This window comes from Nanorana parkeri, unplaced genomic scaffold (genome assembly GCF_000935625.1).
Source record: "Nanorana parkeri isolate BGI_ZX_2015 unplaced genomic scaffold, ASM93562v1 scaffold1681, whole genome shotgun sequence".
NCBI lineage: Eukaryota > Metazoa > Chordata > Amphibia > Anura > Dicroglossidae > Nanorana > Nanorana parkeri.
In genome coordinates this window covers 205,088-223,183 of record NW_017307949.1, presented here as the reverse complement: position 1 = coordinate 223,183, position 18,096 = coordinate 205,088, and the positions used below count along the sequence as shown (strand labels likewise).

At 42.0% G+C, this 18,096-nt stretch overlaps 1 protein-coding gene across 1 annotated transcript; it reads right to left on the bottom strand.

Moving 5' to 3' along the window:
* Positions 1-313: 313 nt before the first annotated feature.
* FAXDC2 (fatty acid hydroxylase domain containing 2) lies at positions 314-17,489 on the bottom strand. The gene is made up of 8 exons (XM_018571111.1): positions 17,445-17,489; positions 15,748-15,839; positions 11,138-11,241; positions 8,950-9,071; positions 6,446-6,651; positions 4,820-4,925; positions 1,667-1,833; positions 314-498 (listed from the first exon to the last, which is right to left on the bottom strand). The coding sequence occupies exons 1-8, from the start codon at positions 17,487-17,489 to the stop codon at positions 342-344; spliced, it is 999 nt and encodes a 332-aa protein (XP_018426613.1). The 3' UTR covers positions 314-341.
* Between the last annotated feature and the right edge of the window lie 607 nt (positions 17,490-18,096).

Sequence of the window (18,096 nt, the reverse complement as noted above, 5' to 3'; positions counted from 1 at the left end):
TCTCACAAGCTGACGTGGTGGGGAGAAAATTACATGACACACTGCTCGCGAAGGCAGCGTGCCACCGCTCCGTGTACAGTGTGTCACAGCCTTAAGACTTCAGAGGCTGCATACTTTTTTTTTTTTTTTTCTTCCACAGCCAGTATTTTAGAAACCATTTGAAGCCAAACAATCACTACAACAGCCAGGCAAATAGGATTTTGGTGGTCCGCATTAGCAATCTAAAACTTTCCCTTATGACAGGTTTCCGTAATACTACAATGTATCGATTGGGTATTTTCCAGTAAAGCGTCTGAATACTGAATTGTCTTGTCCTGGTGATGGACCATCCTCCATATTGTTTATTCTGATTTCTTGGTAGGCTCAGGAATGCTCTGAGTCAGAGGGGTGAAACTCAGCAGTAAGACATGTCTGTCAGAGGCTTTGGTTTGCTTGAAAACCAGGTCTGTGCCATGTAGCCGGTCAAGTACTCCCAATACGCCATAACACTGGTTGAACCTGGATAATAAGCATATTATAAAATGTCAATTGCAGTATATGGTTATAGTGATACAGGTCTGCAATAAAATGCTCCCTTAGTACCTATAAAATGAAATGCCATGGCAAAGATAATACACTACACCTTGCTTGACTAGAAATGCATCAGAAACAATATTCAGAGTTTTACAGTTGCTTCCATTTTATGATGTTACTGTAGCACCAACATATTCTGATAGCGCTCTAAGAAAAAAAACTTGGGACCATTTACAGCAGTCAGGAGCTTAGTCCAATTCAAAGCTACAGTCACACATTATCCACTGGTGACTAGGCAGCACTGGATCATGTGGACTGTTAGCTTTAATTCTTGGAAAAAAGAAGGATCTGCCAAAAATCCAGAGAGCTTCTAACTTCCTGTTTCAGCAGATAATCCAGTGCCTCTGCTCCACCAGTATTGTCAGCTTATTGTATGTGTAGTCTTTTTTTAAAGAGACCTAACATGGGGGAAATGTGCGGGTTTTGCAGAGCTATATTAAATGTCTTTTGTTGCAAAACTAAAGGTGCCCATACACCTTACGATTATCGTACGCGATCGACAATCGTACGTGTGTATAGAGTGCCCGAACCGACATTACTGTACAATCGTACGACTTTTGACGGTGAAGCATGTTTGAAAACTTTGCTCGATCGTACGATTGTCGTAAGGTTGCTGGCGTTTCCGTCCATCAAAAGTCGTACACTGCGCATGCGCGAACGAAAATACGACAAATCAATTACCGCATTTCGTCCAGGTGCTTTTCGTTAACTATGGCTAAATTAATCTTGCGATCATCGGGGCAGGATGGGGCTGCCGTACGAAAATCGTACGACTATTCAATCATCGGACGAAACGTTTCGTGCGATAATCGTAAGGTGTATGGGCACCTTAAACATAGATGCCAACATGTATCAGGAGGTCAGTAAATGACCCCTTTCATCAGAGATAAAGAACGTGTTATAAAATAAACAGCAACTTGGATAATTGCAATGCCGGCTGCCAAGAGTTTCTGTTTATTAGCTCATAATGAGCATACATATGTGTATCTGGTGGGGCTGGCAATGAAGTGAACCTGTTGCTTTGCCCCACATGATCGAAGCCTATGTACTGTTTAAGCACAAGAAAGAACATAAAACCGGCCGCTTGACTTACTTGAGATGGTGGAAGTCATGGAATTCTGGAGATGGGAGGAAGGGAAGGTGGTAGCCGCAGTGAGAGATGGTAGTAGATATCAGAGCAACACAGAACCACAACATAATGGTTGCTACATGGGAGCCCATCAGCATTGGTCCAACCATAGGCGGCAACATGTTGGAAAGCTGCAATAAGAACAATATAGGGTGATCTTCCATCATCTGAAACAAGGATACATGGAACACCCCAGCTTCTCGCAGCCAATTACTGGGTCACAAACAGTGGAAGTGTTTACTTCCCGCAATGGTCCTGGAAACTGATGAGCAGCACTTCCGCCTATAACTCTAGTTTAGCCTTCTGTAAGAATAGATCAGCTCAATAATGAGAGGTGAAAGGATGAGAAAACCGAGCAGTGTCAAGTTTTCATTTATCAGAATGACTATTGAGAATCGATAGTCAATGTGTTTTTGGGGTTATACAGGAGACCCCCTTCATCAGGGCTTAGATGTATTGTGCAGGAGGGGTCTGAACGAATAGTTTAATCCTGGGATTTTGCACAGAAGCTTGCTGAGCTGAAGTGTGCGATAGCTTAGTGAGCTCCTAACAAGTGGACAGGAAGAGTCTGGAATTATGGCAGGCAGACCTCATTGTTGGAGTATCAAAGATATACATCGATCAACCATAACATTATGAATAATATGAAACCTCGCGCCACTACTCTAATCAAGTTAAGCAGCAGCTGAAATCTGTGGGGTCAGAGATATAGTATAAAATTAATAGTAAAAGCCGCGCTGTGTGAATGAAACTGCAAAAGTGTCAGATATAGTAGATACTGACCTTGGAATAATGTGATACACTGTAAAAAGTGCAAAACAAAGAAGAAACGCATCTATATAACATGCACCTCGGTGTAAATGCATTGCTACAAAATATCCAAAATGAAAAATCAAATACAATAGATGTTAACTGTGAACCACTGTTATTTTCCACTTACCTTGTGCTGTATGCTTTAATGCTTTACCCACTTAGCTGGATGAAGCGTAATAAGTGCCACGGTGTCAATCACTTTTTTGTATTTTACTCTCAGTTGTAATATGTTTAGTATGTTGTTTTAACTTTGAAAATGTCATGGCCGCCATTTGTTTATGGTGGCTACAATGACAACTGGTCTTAATATATGTGCTCGGTCTAGCTCCTGTCTCCACACTCCTGATGAAGCCACGCCCTTTGACGTAACGTACGTAGGGTGGAGTAGAGGAGCTGAGCGATTGCACACAGTGTCTGTGGCTGCTTACCAAAAACCTCACTTGTATTTATGATATGTGAGTAGTGTCCTTTTTTAATAAAGTTTAGTATCCTTTTAAAACCATCTGCACTACGAGTCTCCACTTTTTATTTGACGCATGGGCCATTCGGATGAACTGTCTGCTTTCAACTCCTGAGAGTCTGTACCTGAGAGGAGGAAATCACTGGGAGGTATTCGGCATCGGGTGCTTCCTCTACCTGGTTCGAATTAGAGGAACAGCGCATACAGACCCTGGTGGGTCCCTGCTAAAGGTGAGGTGCATTCCAGAAGATTTCTCTGTCGATGGTCACAGGAGACTAAGTTTATTCTACATCCAATGTTTTATCTTCTATTTTCCTAATGGACTATTGAAGATCCAGGATCATGGACATTTTTTAACCATTTATTATTTTCACTGTAGTGCATGTTATACACATGCGTTTTTTCTAGTGGTTATTCTTTGCACATTGCATCACATTGGTTCACAGTTAACATCTATTGTATTTTATTTTTCATTTTGGATATTTTGTAGCAATGCATTTACACTAAGGTGCATGTTATATATACATGCATTTCTTCTTTGTTTTGCACTTTTTACACAGTGTATCACCTTATTTCAAGGTCAGTATCTACTATATCTGACACTTTTGCAGTTTCATTCACACAGCGCGGCTTTTACTATTAATTTTAAAACATAACATTATGACAACTGACAGGCGAAATGAATAACATTAATTATTTTAACAAGCAAATTTAAGGAGGGCCAAATTGTGATGGCTAGACGACTGGGTCAGAGCAACTCCAAAACTGCAGCGGTTGTGGTCTGCAGTGGTCAGGACCTACGAAAAGTTGTCCAAGGAAGGAAACCCAGTGAACCACCAACAGAGTCATGGATGGACAAGGCTCATTGATGCACGTGGGAAGAGGAGGCTGGCCCGTGTAGTCTGATCCAATAAAAGAGCTACTGTAGCTCAAATCACTGAAAAAGTGAATTCTGGTTCCAATAGAAAGGTCTGAACATACAGTGCATCACAGTTTGTTGTGTATGGGGCTGTGTAGCCGCAGACTGGTCAGGGTGCCCATGCTGACCCCCCTGGCAACTGCCAAAAGCTCCTACCATGGGCATGTGAGCATCAGAACTGGACCAAAGAGCAATGGAAGAAGAAGGTGGCCTGGTCTGATGAATCACGTTTACATTTTACATCATGTGCATGGGCATCGCTTGCCTGGGGAATAGATGGCACCAGGAGGCACTATGGGAAGAAGGCAAGCCTGCGGAGGCAGTGTGATGCTTTGGGCAATGTTCTGCTGGGAACCTTGTGTCCTGCCATTCACGTGGATTGTTGCTGATCAAGTCCATCCCTTCATGGAAACGCTATTCCCTGATGGCAGTGGCCTCTTTCAGCAGGATAATGCACCCTGCCACACTGCACAAATGGTCCAATGATTTGAGGAACACAACGAGTTCAAGGTGTTGACTTGGCTTCCAGATTCTCCAGATCTCAATCCATTCGATCTATGGGATGTGCTGGAAAAACAAGTCTGATCCAACAAGACCTCGCAACTTATAGGACTTAATGATCTGCTACTGATGACTGGGTACCAGATACCACAGCATTCCATCAGAGGTCTAGCGGAATCCATGCCTCGACAGGTCAGGGCTGTTTTGGTGGCAAAAGGGGGACCTACTTAAGCAGGTGGCCGTAATGTTATGGCTGATCGGTGTATAAGAATCCAGGGCCTGATTTCTGCCACCAGGATTCCACTTGTAATTAAAAATCACTTTAAGGTAGACTGACCCTTTTATATTTACTGACCCTGAAATATTGTTGATCATAATGAATAAATTATCACAGGTGACTTTGTTCAGTTATTGTCCTACTTACAATGTGTTCCAGGGGATGAGCATAGAGTGACACCACTCCTACAGGGGCCGTCCACTCATGGTGCTGTTTATGAACATGCTTGTATATGGTTGGGTGATGGAACAACCTGCACAAGGCAAAAATATATCACCAATTACTGCAGAAATACTTCTTAAAATGTGTTCTCTTTTACGTAGAAGTTGCACTCTTGAATATCAACAAAACAAGTCTAAATCCCAGCTCCAGGCAAAAAGTATTTTGTCTAACATTGGATAGGATGGGAAAGACATAAAGTAATAAGAACCCCTATCCGGTTTTTATTTGCATTCTAATTTTGTATCTGTCCGTTTTGCTTCCCCATTGGGGAATATATCTTATAACTTCCTTTTGGGACTGAAGGTGATGGGCAATCTTTTCAGTGGGGACACAGACAAAGCACTAGGAGGACTGGAACAAAACACTTTTATACCGTAAACTATGTAAGGAATAGTACCTCTGTACGTTTACTATTACTCTGTATGTAGTCTATCAAAAAAAAGGAGCAACAAACCCACACTTTTCAGAGTCCAGATATGTACTTTATTGATTCCACAATCGGCAGAAGTACCAAACTAAAAATATCCAACACGTTTCAGGGGGGTCCAAAAACCATCCTCCTCCATCTGGCTGCATGGATGTCAAAATTCTAACCCTCCCTGAAGGAACCACTCCTGGCTTTGAGACACAAGCCCAGACTCCTAATAGAGTCCCTCAGAGCTTGTAACAAATTGCCTAAACCCTGATGACCGGGGATGGTTCTTGGACCCCTGAAACATGTTGGATAGCTTTAGTTTTATCCTCCCATTTGTGGAATCAATAAAGTACATAGTTGGACTCTCAAAAGAGTGAGTTTGGCACTTCATTTATCAATTGACTACTAGGTCTCTTAAATAAAGTGATCCTTGGTTTTGGAGAGAACTCCACTTTGTTTGGTAGCTGCCGAACCTAGGCCACTGGGCTGAATCTTCATTACTCTACAAATCAGCCATTGATCCAGATCCAGGTCTTTGCTTTCACCCCAATTTAGTTTATTATTACTGTCTCTGTCTTCCTGTCCCAGTGATAGTGTTCAGACTTCACTGGTTGCATGCTAAGAGGTAGTACTAGGTAGGGAAGCCAAGACCAGGATGGCAGCCCTCGAGCTTGTAAAAAAAAAAAACTAAGGGGGTTATTCACAAAAGGGTGAAGAGTTTGGAGAAGGCAGGAGAAGTGAACAATCTAGGACAACATGGCTGAACTAGAAAGTGAGCTGAATTGGAGAATGTTTGTTTTCAAATCTGCTATTTTGGCCTAGAATTTTCAGTTCTGCCTTCTCCAAACTTCGCGTTTTTTGTGAATAACCTCCTAAGATTTTAATGGGAAGCAGGGAAACAGACCGCAATAGAAGCACATTTATGTACAGAGGAAAAGGTTAGAACCATTTACAGGTTTTTGTTGCCGATTGTATTCATGTTGAGGGAATTTCTTGACTTCCTGTTGAAAGTGGTGGTAGTTTTCCCAAAGGGCATACAGTAACAAATCCATATGTTTTAACATTATCCCACTCTGGCCAAAAGAAAAGTTTGGCCTGGAGTTCTACTTGAAGGGCACTTCAGTCAGCTTTCTTACCTGTGTGAATAGTAGAAAAGGATTTCTTCAACGAGTACAAAGACTGTAAGCTCCAGAAGAACCCAGTGGAATGTGGGCAGTTCTGTGCTACAGGGATTTCTCCGCCACTGAATGAACGGGTACATGAGAAGGACCATGGGGAACGAGAGGAAGAGTTGGTTGAAGAACACAACTTTCGCCGCATGCATTAGCTTTCCAGGGTCCACCTAGGGACAGGAAATACAAGACAGTAACATCACAGCAAGAACAAAACCAAGATTTCATATGCTTGTCAAAGATCACAGCACACAACCAAATACACTACTGTTTAAGGACTACAACAGGCTTATCCTGTTACTATACCGTATTAGAGCATTTCAAAATGGTCCAAATTATTATGCAAAATCAAAACCAAAACAATGTCACTTTATTGCAATCATTAAATTAAAAATGTACCCGGCTACATACCCCCCATAAAAACAACCACCATTTCAGGAACTCAATGTATACGACAGATATCTCAAAGGACCATTATATAAGGAAAATATAAGCACTGTATATCATTAATAGGTTAGTGGGTATTGTCCAAAGACTCCACAACTCTATTTAAAGTGGAACTTTACCCCCTTTCACTAAAAAACACATAAGCATACAGCTCTGCATGCTGATAGGAAATCATCTTGCATTCACTAGTTAAACATATTTTTATTTTATTTACCGTGTCTTGTTTTCTACTTCCTGGTCCACTTTGGCACAAATGATGTAATCATGCCCGAGCATTGCATCCTGGGAAGGTTACATTGCTGGGACATCTCATCTATAATCTCATGAGATCTCAGGAAAGGGGGAAAGGCATTTTCCTCCTCTGAGATGATGTGCACGGTCACATGTCTTGGTCACATGTGCCAGGGTTCCAGGAAGTAAAGGAAGATCTAGTAACCTGACCTTAGTAAACATGGCCTCTGTCCGGACACTAGGGGGAGTAAAGAAAAATAAGGATATGCGAAAACTATAGAGCCGGCAATTATCTATAAGTATCTGTTTGTTGATTGTCATTACTAAACATTTCTGAAGGTGCCTTTGTTGTTATTTTGAAGATATGGGTAAAGTTCCAGTTTAAATAGAGCAATGAGTATCCACCCAAATGGTGTTTTAATGCTGATCAATCATGGTAGACAGTACTTCTTTCTTTAGATATGGTCAAACCAGCACCTTAACCATGGATATGATCCACCTCCATATATCAATAGACAGGCAGTGATCATAAATGCTCTGAAATACAACAAATAAGATAGCTCTTAATATCTGGCACCAAACTTGGCACTCTGACCGCACTTGAACAAATATAGAGAAAACTCACTCTTTTATCATTGCCATTATACAATGCTTCATAGTCCCTATTCCACAATGCTCAATGTTGTGTTCACTAGCTTATCTATATTGTGAACAGTTCAGTACTGATATATTACCCCATTAAAGATATTATATCATACCCATAAAATAGATATTCATAAGATAACTGGGATTAATCGCTTTCATATTGCGTAGGAAAATAACGATATAAGCCTTCTAATTGTGTGAGTTGTTGTTTTCACCTTTCCATAAGGACATCCACGACTTTATTGTTGTTATTCGATTAGAGGTATTTATCCAAAACATCATCATAGTAGAATACTGAGGCCAATAAACCTGTGTTCCAGTAGAATCTCTTTCTTAAATGCCACCTTCACTTAAATGTACAAGATGTTATCCAGTGATCCTCATATGAGTTAGTCTCTTCCAAGTTTCACCATTTCCTCCTGGCTTCATCAGAGGCATGGTATCACATCTTAGACCGTTGCCAAAAAAAGATAAACTGGAACCAGATATGGTTAACCATCTCCATCTGCTGTACACATGGAGCAGCTATGGAGGCAGACTATTAGTTTTTGTTGCATTGGTATCTGCTAGCTAGGTAGAATGCCCCAAAGAGCCTTTTGGGATTAGGTTATACCAGGCCATTTATATTGCCACTGGCTAGTCTTTCCCTAAGGATCCATTGTCACCAGACATCTCTTTTGCTCATCTTCACAGTGCTAAAAAAGTTACTGCCCTTGCTTGAGACGCCTGCCCTGAATTTAGAAGTAGGATGTCTTAACTCATGGTCTTCAAGAATCATGCAGCCATTCAACATGATACATTTTGTAAAATCTGGACTCTTTGAACAGAACATTACCCAATCACTAAGTAGTTTTAATGTTGATTTGTTATTTGTACTGTGTGTGTTTCCTTTGTCATTAGCTGTAGAAACATTAATATGTTGTATTAATATCTGCTGCTAACTCTGACTAGTTTTTAAAGGTCTAAGCTACAGTTTTACGAGTGTAATCCTGACACAGAACAAGCCTTTCCTGAAGACTTACAAAAGAAAGACAAAACAACATGATGGAGAAGGGCAGCTTGCCCCATTAATGAAATGTTGCCATCTCAAGCTGTGGCCTATGCTGCTTTCATGCAAAACTGTACACACATCTAGTAATACCTACCGGATCGTTCTTTCCTGGCTGGATTCTGTAGCGGGTGAAGAAACTTGGTTTTCCAGTTAGGTCGATCATCATTAGTACAGCATTATACATCCAGAATGATAAGCTGGGGACCGCTATCGCTCCTGCAGTACAGGCATACGGAGATGTTACAGTCAATGTCAGCACTTTACCAAACAATCATGTTGAGTGTTAAAAGAAAGGGAGGGCCTAGGCAAGACAGCAGCGCCGCCCCTCCTCCCCGTCGGACTGACATTCCGCCGAGTGCCCGTCAGCACCAAAAGGCCCCCCCACCCCGCGGCGGGGACATACATTGCGTGCCGCCGCTTCTGCATCAGGCATCGCATCACACCCCCCTCTCCCCTGTACATACATGTCGTGCCGCCAACTATCCACCACCCGCCCCCCGGGAAGGGAAAAAAAGTCACCTCGAAGCCGCCGACACTGAATCATCACCGCCGCATCGCTGTCTTGAGCCCGTGTACAGGTAAGCCGCCGTACCCGTCAGATCCTCCGGGTCCCCCCCACTTCTCGGCACCGCAGCACTTGATGTTTGCGTACGGCGGGAGCCCCGGGGGTGCCGCCCTAGGCAAACGCCTAGTTTGCCTCACGGTAAATACGCCCCTGACTGTATATGTCGTGCATATTTGTCAGGTCGTTTGACAGCTAGAAGAAGGTTCTCAATCCTGCCCTTAATAGGAATAATCGCTTTACTCAACCTAAATACACTGAATTCATTTTTAAGTTTGCCGAAACCACACAGCCAGCCTGGGGCCCTAACTTTTTTCCAATTTGAGGAAAGCAATACAGCTTGGTCACCTCCCTGCCCACCGCCTGTGAATGGACAGTGGTGGAGAAGCAGTGGTCTAAGGTCACACCCTCTTCCTTCTGTCAGCATGTTTCTTGTCAGAACATTGACATGCAACAGCCGTATTTGCTCAGAGTTTTTTTTATAAAGTCTAAAGAATGCGTAAGTTGAATATAAAACTACATTTATTGACTTTGAGCTATTAAATAACTGCTTTAAAATAATATGTTTGCCTTACCTGTAAAATCCTTTTTCAGAGAACATCACAAGACACATGAAGTTAATTCTGGAACCAATGAGTTATGCAGCTAAGCTTTAGGTGATTGGACACTGGCAAATTAAAGCTGTAAGAATAGTCCAGTAACCTTCCAACTGCCAGCCTGCCTCAGTTTTGCAGCAAGCAGTACAGAAGTGTATCACAGAATAACAGAGGGGAGCGACCCATGTCCTGTGATGTACTCCAAGGAACAAATTTTAAGAGATTAAGGTGGAAGGCGGAGACCACCTTAGGAAGAAAGGAGGCCCTAGGCGTCAGCACTACCTTATTCTTGTGGATAGCCAGAAAGGGCACTTACAAGTCAAGACTGCAAATTCAGAAACATGTCTGGCAGAAGTGATGGCACTGAGGAAAGCCACCTTGTAAGCGAGTTGGACCAAAGGGATATCTCTGAGAGGATCGAAGAGTGGCTTGTGCAGGACTAAGTTGAGGTTCCACTGAGACACTGGAGTGCATATAAGGGGGGGCCTCACTAGAGAGTAAGCGGCCTCTGGAAAAAAAAAATGTAAAAGGCAGAAATGTAGCCCTTGATAGTACTTAAGGCTAGACGCTAGTCTAGGCCAGACAGGAGGAAAGATAAGATGCATCCTGCAGAGAAACTTCCTCAGTCAGCACCAAGTGAAATAAGCCTTCCAGGCGCAATGGTAGACCTTGCAGGAAATCGACTTCCTAGCTTTCAGAGGCATAAGGATGACAGCATCCGAAAGCCCTCTGTCCTTCAGGACCTGAGCATCAATGCCGTTAAAACCAGCGACCTTGGGACAGGAGGTTTGGAGGATCTGGAAGTGCACAAGGGGAGTTTGCCAGGAGATTTACCACATCCACATACCATGGTCTCCTAGTCAGTAGGACACTAGCAAAAAACTAAGACATCATTGGAGTGAGAGAGATTATACAGGGCTGTCCTTACAGCTTTGATTTGCCAGTGACCAATAGCATAGTAGTGTAGCTGCATAACCTATTGGTTCCAGAATTAACATCCTGTGTCCTGTGATATATGAGCAAGAAATTGTGGGGTTTTTTTTTTACATTTGCTCGGAGTTCAGCTTCAGTTGAAGATAAGTAAAACAAAGAAATAATGAAGGACTTGTTGTATAGTTACTTACCTAAACAGTATATGGCTAATTCATTTCCACCATAGTAGCTGTGCACCTTTCCCCATTGGGCCTGCCAGAAGTCGCCTGATGCTCCCCAGAAACGCTGCAGGTGCCTGAAACAAGGATAAAGTCAGGACAAGGAATTTATGAGATGCTAGCCTGGGCATGGGACTTCCATGGTCGGTGGGACGTGTATTGTCATTGCTCCCATTAAAATCTCCTAAGACAACCTTCTAAGTGCAATATATAAACATTAAAGTGACCCTAAACTCGGGAGTTAAAACTTAAAAATGCATTCAAGAACCTTAACTATTAACAATACTGGATCGTATTTGTGTATCACTCGGCTGTAGATCATCAAATCATCTCTGAATTGATGCTGACACTGTCCTTCCTTCTGGAGGGTGGCTACTTTTGTTCCCCATGGTCCCTGTGTGTGTTGTGTGTAGTCCACTGCTGCATGCATTTTTAAGATTTAACTCCTGAGTTTGGTGTCACTTTAAAGTGAAGGTAGATAATAAAAATACAATTTAACACAGTTATTATTATTCTCAAAAATGTAAAAACATATATAATCTAAGTAGTGTAAATTCCTGAGCCTACCCTGATATCAGCCTCTTGTAATGGCTAAAGCAGCATTAAGATTAGGAGAAACAGCAGCTGAACCAAAGGCCAGTCAGGCTCTGCTGTCATGGAACTCACATACAGGTGGAGAGGGATTACTTCATCAGTGTACTGCTGTTCCTTCATTGTCCAAACACAGGCTGAGCGCACGGAAGTGACCACGCTCCACAACTTAACTTCACTAGAGAACAATGAGGCCTGTAATCTGGCTGGCAGGGCTGTGTAAGTCTAAAGAGTCGCAGATAAAATGACATCCAGTGGGGAAAAAAAAGCTCCAATACACAGTATGTACAATTGTGCTCAAACGTTTACATACCCTGGCAGAAATTGTGAAATGTTGACATTGATATTGAAAATATGACTGATCATGGCAAAAAAACTGTCTTATTTAAGGATAGTGGTGATATGAAGCCATTTATTATCACATAGTTGTTTGACTCCTTTTGAAATCATAAAGATAACAGAAATCGCCCAAATGGCTCTGATGAAAAGTTTACATACCCCGGAGTGCTCGGCCTTGTTACAGACACACAAAGTGACACAGAAAGGTTAAAACAGCAATTAAAGGTTAATGTCCCACATCTGTGGCTTTTCTAATTGTAACTAGTGTCTGTGTATAAATAGTCAATGAGTGTGTTAGCTCTCACGTGGATGCACTGAGCAGGCTAGATACTGAGCCATGGGGAGCAGAAAAGAACTGTTAAAAGACCTGCGTAACAAGGCAATGGAACTTTATAAAGATGGAAAAGGATATAAAAAGATATCCAAAGCCTTGAAAGTGCCAGTCAGTACTGTTCAATCACTTTTTAAGAAGTGTAAACTTGGGGATCTCTTGATACCAAGCCGAGGTCAGGTAGACTGTAATTTGGAGGGACGAGACCAATATAGAGCTTTATGGTCACAACCCTAAGCACTATGTTTGGAAAGGGGTCAACAAGGCTTATGGCGACAAGAATACCATCCCCATTGTGAAGCATGATGGTGACTTTGCATGACCTAGAGGCATTTTGCCAAGACGTATGGGCAGCTACACCACCGGCAAGAATTCTGGGCCTCCTAGACATCTATTACAAAAGACTACACAGTATTAAAAACGAAGGGTATGCAGACTTTTGAACAGAGGTCATTTCATTTATTTTTTTTATTTGTTGCAGTGACGTGCAGTAAGATTCGTGCTGGGTGAGGCATTCCCCCTGCCCGCCCTGCTGTGTGACCTGTTAGAAGCCGGTCTGAATGGAGAAAAAGATGTCAGCTTCAGACTTAAAGCTGACAGCTTTTTCCTCCATAATACTAGGCTCTGCCTCATCTGCCTCCCCAGAACGCACGTCCCTGATTTGTTGCCATGCTTTGTTTAATGATTGTGCCGTTCTGTTATGACCTACAGCTGAATATAAATCCCATAAGAAACAAAAGAAATGTGTTTTGCCTGTTCACTCAGGTTTTCTTAAAAAATTGTTAGCAATTCTCTAAGGGTATGCAAACTGTTGAGCACAACTGTATGTGAGCATACCCACTTACTCAGCAGTGTTATCACACGCCCCTGACCTGTGATACCATAGATGAAAGGCTACACTAAACTACAGTCATAAGACCCGGTCACCAGAAAACAGGAAGCCACATGATTCACAGTGAATTCAGAACTCTCTACAGTAGAACTGCCGACACTTTCAGCTTGTGCGATTGACCTATATGAAGTCACAGTCTTCCCTGTGTACTATAGATATGAGATGCTCTGGAACACATAGCATAGTACCAAAGTAGCTTCGCCGCTTGAGTGAGGCAACTCAGAATAATAACATGCTGGATTAGTGTGATCCTAGTTCATTTTATTACTTCATTGCTGTGCTGTATGTGTATAGGCCAATTAGCCGTCACGGACATCAACGTCACCGGACTCCTCCCCCCTTCGTTAGCCGATGGAGCCACTTGGGGAAGGGGGGAGGAGTCCGTGACGTCGACGGACGTGACGTCACCGGATTGCCGACGGGACTCCCGGAAGCCGGCAGAGAGGTGAGTGTTTTCATTAGCGATCAAAAGAATTTTAATCGATCAAAAAGTTTAACGATTAATCAAGAAATGAATCTTTAATTTCCACAGCCCTAATATATATATATATATACACACGCACACACACAGTATATTCATGAATCGGTCACTTGGCATTGCTATGCACACTGTACAGAGGAGCTGCCTACAACAAGTGGGTAAGAGCACCCTGAGAAAAGTGTTCTCCTTCCTCCCTCTTATGGGCAGACACAGTCCATGAACTTTCTGAACATAATACCTCCCAACTTTCTGAGGTGAGAGAGGAGGACACCTTTTAGCACAAAGTATGTAGTCAAAGGACACACCCCTGCCACAACCCCCAATTACATGGATCACAAAGAATGAATATACAAAAAAAGATTGGTTAAATGCACAGGTACTAATTGGGTTCCCCTTAATTTTCCTTCATACTGGCCCTTTAAAATCACAAATGCACCACAGTAGTGCAGGGGTAGCCAAACCTCAGCCCTCCAGAGGTTCTTAAACTACAAATCCCATTAGGCCTTTGCATCTGGAAGTCATGTATGTGGCTGTCTTGCAATACCATATGGGACGTGTAGTTCCACAACAGCTGGGGGGCCAAAGTTTGGCTACCCCATTTGATAGTTAAATGATACATTTTTAATAGAGATGTATAAATCAGACTGAAGACAGGAACAACTGAGGGCAGAAGAGGGATTTGGTTCAAAAGGAGGGATAGTCCCTCTAAATGTTCTGAGCTATGCACCTGTGCAGCTTTTTGCACCAGCTTTGACAGCATGGAGAAAGGGAGAGAGCTAAGCAGGAAAGGACAGGGGCTCTATATTACCCTATCACATTAAAGTATATCCAAACCCAAAACTGTTTTTGTTTCTTTAGTCTTGGATAGAGTAGGGAAGGGTTAAAACCCCTGTCAGTTTTTTCTTTATTTTGCTCTCCGACACCCATTTGGGAAATGTTCCTAATCTGATTTCAACAGGAAGAGAGAGGAAAGCTCTTAAAAGTGAGGGAAATCCTCGCTTAGACAGCTGTAACAGCAACATATGTTCACATTTGAAGATTCCCCTTTATTTCTGTTCTGGGCTCAAGTCAAAATGTGGGATCTTCCTGCACTTTAGTTCTGGTGACAACAGAAGAAAAAAGTCTATCACAAAATGAAGGCAAAAGGCCTCGAAAGGTGAATCTGCAAATCCAACATGAACACGAGCAGGAATCTCCTTGAAGGAGCCACAGACAACATTTGAACTTACAGAGGTTCTTCTCCTTCTTTAGACCATTTACAATTAAAAAGAAAGTTTTGGTTGGAGTTTGGCTTCAAAGAATAACTCCACGATGACCCCCAAAAATAAATATCATTCCTCCAGGGCCCATCTGCCCTACTAGAGTCGGAAATACCCACCTTCTGATGTAGAAGCTAAAGCACCAAAGCTGCCAATCGGACTAGAGACCCCCCTTTTTAACTACAGCCCCCCCTAGGCTATAATTAAATCCCATCTGCCTGAAAGCTGATGGGAGGGATGAGAATCAATGACAGCCTATGGTGATGCAGTGCGTATGTGTTAAGTTGAACAGGAAGTCCCCGGCTCTTATACTTCAATGGAAATCCAACAGCTAAGTTGTCAGGTGTTGTGCAGATGAGTATTTTTGATTCTAATAGGTCAGATGGTTCCGAAGAGACAATATTAATATTTGGGTCGTTTTCGTGGAGTTATTTTAATGAAACCTGTTATATGCCTTCTTGAAAGTGTGAAAGCTGTAAATCGGAACTGGCAGGAAAAAAAAGGTCATCTCTATGCTGATTTTAGATTGACACAATTAGATATGACCCTTGCACCTAGCCACACAGACAATCAAGGAGACAATACATGTTACCATATGGTAAGCACCAGGTTAACCATGCGCCAGCAATTACAGCACACTATAACATGGATACAGATTATACATCTTAGACACACTCCATATAACCTCACCATGTGACTGTGTTTCTGAAAGCAGCAAAGGTAAGAAGCCCAGTGCCTAATACAAAGGCTGTTTTCTTCACCGAGTCCCAAACTTGTCCATCCTAGAATGACAAATATAAACACACCGACATAAAACAGGATATAATATCGGTAAATCCTGGAATGGTGCTGTTATAAGACCACTATCATAGAACCGGTATATCAAATAATTGTATGTTTTTAATACGAGTAATGACAGTACTCAGTAGGACTCTCTACTCACAGGCCTTTACATTTTTCTTCACATTTACATGCAGACCAAGCTGTCCAGCAAAAGTAACAGTGACAACGTATACCTACATATGGATATTTTGGAGGCTTATGTATGAAATGAAAAATAGGATTCTTGTACTCACTATAAAATCCTATTCTTGGTGTCCATTGAGGGACACAGGATGTCATTAACCTTTGGGTTATACTGCCGCCTACAAGAGTATTGGACACTAGCAAACAAAAGACTACAACCCCTCTTAATATCATCATGCCTTAGTTTTGTAGCAAAGCAGAGGATGATCACATACACAGAGAGGTAGGACATCTGTCCCCGATTGGACTCCAAGCAATGGATTTTACGGTGAATAGAAAGATCATTTATTCTTTTTTCCTCCACAGAGGTCATTACCCTTCAGGATATCCAAAAGCAGTACAACCTAGGGGTAGGCAATACAGCAAACATAGCTAATGGGCCCCCAAAAAACAACAGAACTGGGGACCTCTTGCAGCTCAAAGAGCCACCTGAAGGACTTTACGCAAATGATCAGCATCAAATGAGGCCTGAACATCTACCTGGTGGAACTTGAAGAATGTGTAAACAGAAGACCAGGTAGCAACCACTGTAGGTGGAAACAGAAACTAACCAGAGATCAGATTTCTACGTGTCCCTTTCCAATGGCGCTGAATGGTGAGAAAGAGAGCACAAAGCGCGTGACATTACTACTACTACTACTACCTACTACCACTACCACTACCACTACTACTACTACTACTACTGTAAGTATATAGGTAACAAAAGATTGAAAAATGCAAATACAATCAACACCTGGTTGCGACTAACAGATTATGTGGATTGGAGCAACATTCACCATATTTATTCCCAGATAATTTTTGTACAAGTCATTTTGAATTGAGAAAGCTGGTTGGATGAACAGTGAAAGGTCTTCAAGAAAAATACAGCAGGTCCAGTTGCCTTGACTTATATTTTACAGCGATAAAAGGAGGGGTTATGTTGGGCTGGCCTACAGGTTTCTAGTTTGTCTGTGTGCAATCCTCCTGTAGGCGACAGTATAACCCGAAAGTTAAGGAATTTCTGTGTCCCTCAAAGGATGAGGACAAACTTTCTTGTTCCCATAGAAACCAATCAAAATTTCCATTTCATTTACAACTCTATTCTACAGGAACAGCTGGAGTCTAACTGGTTAATATGGGCAACAAGACATTTTTGGCTAGCACACCTTTCATAATTACAGTGAGCCCCATAAATATCTGTGTATGTGCTATAAGGAGCATGTCATGACAGTTAGGGGACATTTCAGGCACTGCAGGAAGAGGAGCATCTGCCAATCACTCATTTTAATAGACCGAGCACTAACTATATCAGCATACAGGGTACCATAATATTGGACATTAATATACTGTATGAAAGCCAATACTTAAAGGCTTCATGTTACCTGGGTTCGGCGTTCCAAGGGAACACAGCTGTCATTTTTGCCCATCTGTAAGCAAAGGGAAAAGTACCATTATTAAGGCCCCACCGTATAGAGAATCTCAGTAAAATCAGACGTCCCATAAAAACATCAGTTTAATATAACCGGTTTACAATTAAATAAAGTCTAGAAACATTGACACAAAGTATTTCTATCTATACACTGTAAGTGTTATGGTACTTCCTGCTATATACAGAATGTAAAAGGAATGAGGGGAATTTATCAAAACTGGAGCAGAAGAATCTGGAGCTGTTGCCTATGGCAACCAATCATCTTCTCTCTTCAGTTTGTTCACTTAAGGTTTGAAGATGGAAGCTGATTGGTTGCCATGCACATCTGCTCCAGTATTGATAAATTCCCCTTAATATACGTTTCTTTCTTCTGTCTTTTGTTCAGGAATAAAAATACAATAAAAAAAACATTGCAAATGAATATTTTCGTGTTCTCGTATAAATCAAACAGGTGGAGCTTAAAGCTCATTTGTGATGTCATAGATCTGTTTCGCTTTCTCCTCACCTCCTGTGGAAAAAAAAGCAGCTGTTTAGAGAGCTCAATAGTTTGGAATTGACTTACACAGGGGAGTAAGTCAGAGCCACGGGTCCTCCCCCTCCCTCTG

What these genes read in the sequence shown, in the direction of transcription:
- FAXDC2 (XM_018571111.1), bottom strand. Translation starts at nt 17,489, where the DNA reads ATGGGCAAAAATGACAGCTGTGTTCCCTTGGAACGCCGAACCCAG. An exon ending in TTCAGAAACACAGTCACATG is followed by an intron (nt 11,242 to 15,747) that starts GTGAGGTTATAT and finishes TCCTTGTTTCAG; the next exon opens with GCACCTGCAGCGTTTCTGGG. An exon ending in CTTTTCTACTATTCACACAG is followed by an intron (nt 4,926 to 6,445) that starts GTAAGAAAGCTG and finishes TGCCTTGTGCAG; the next exon opens with GTTGTTCCATCACCCAACCA.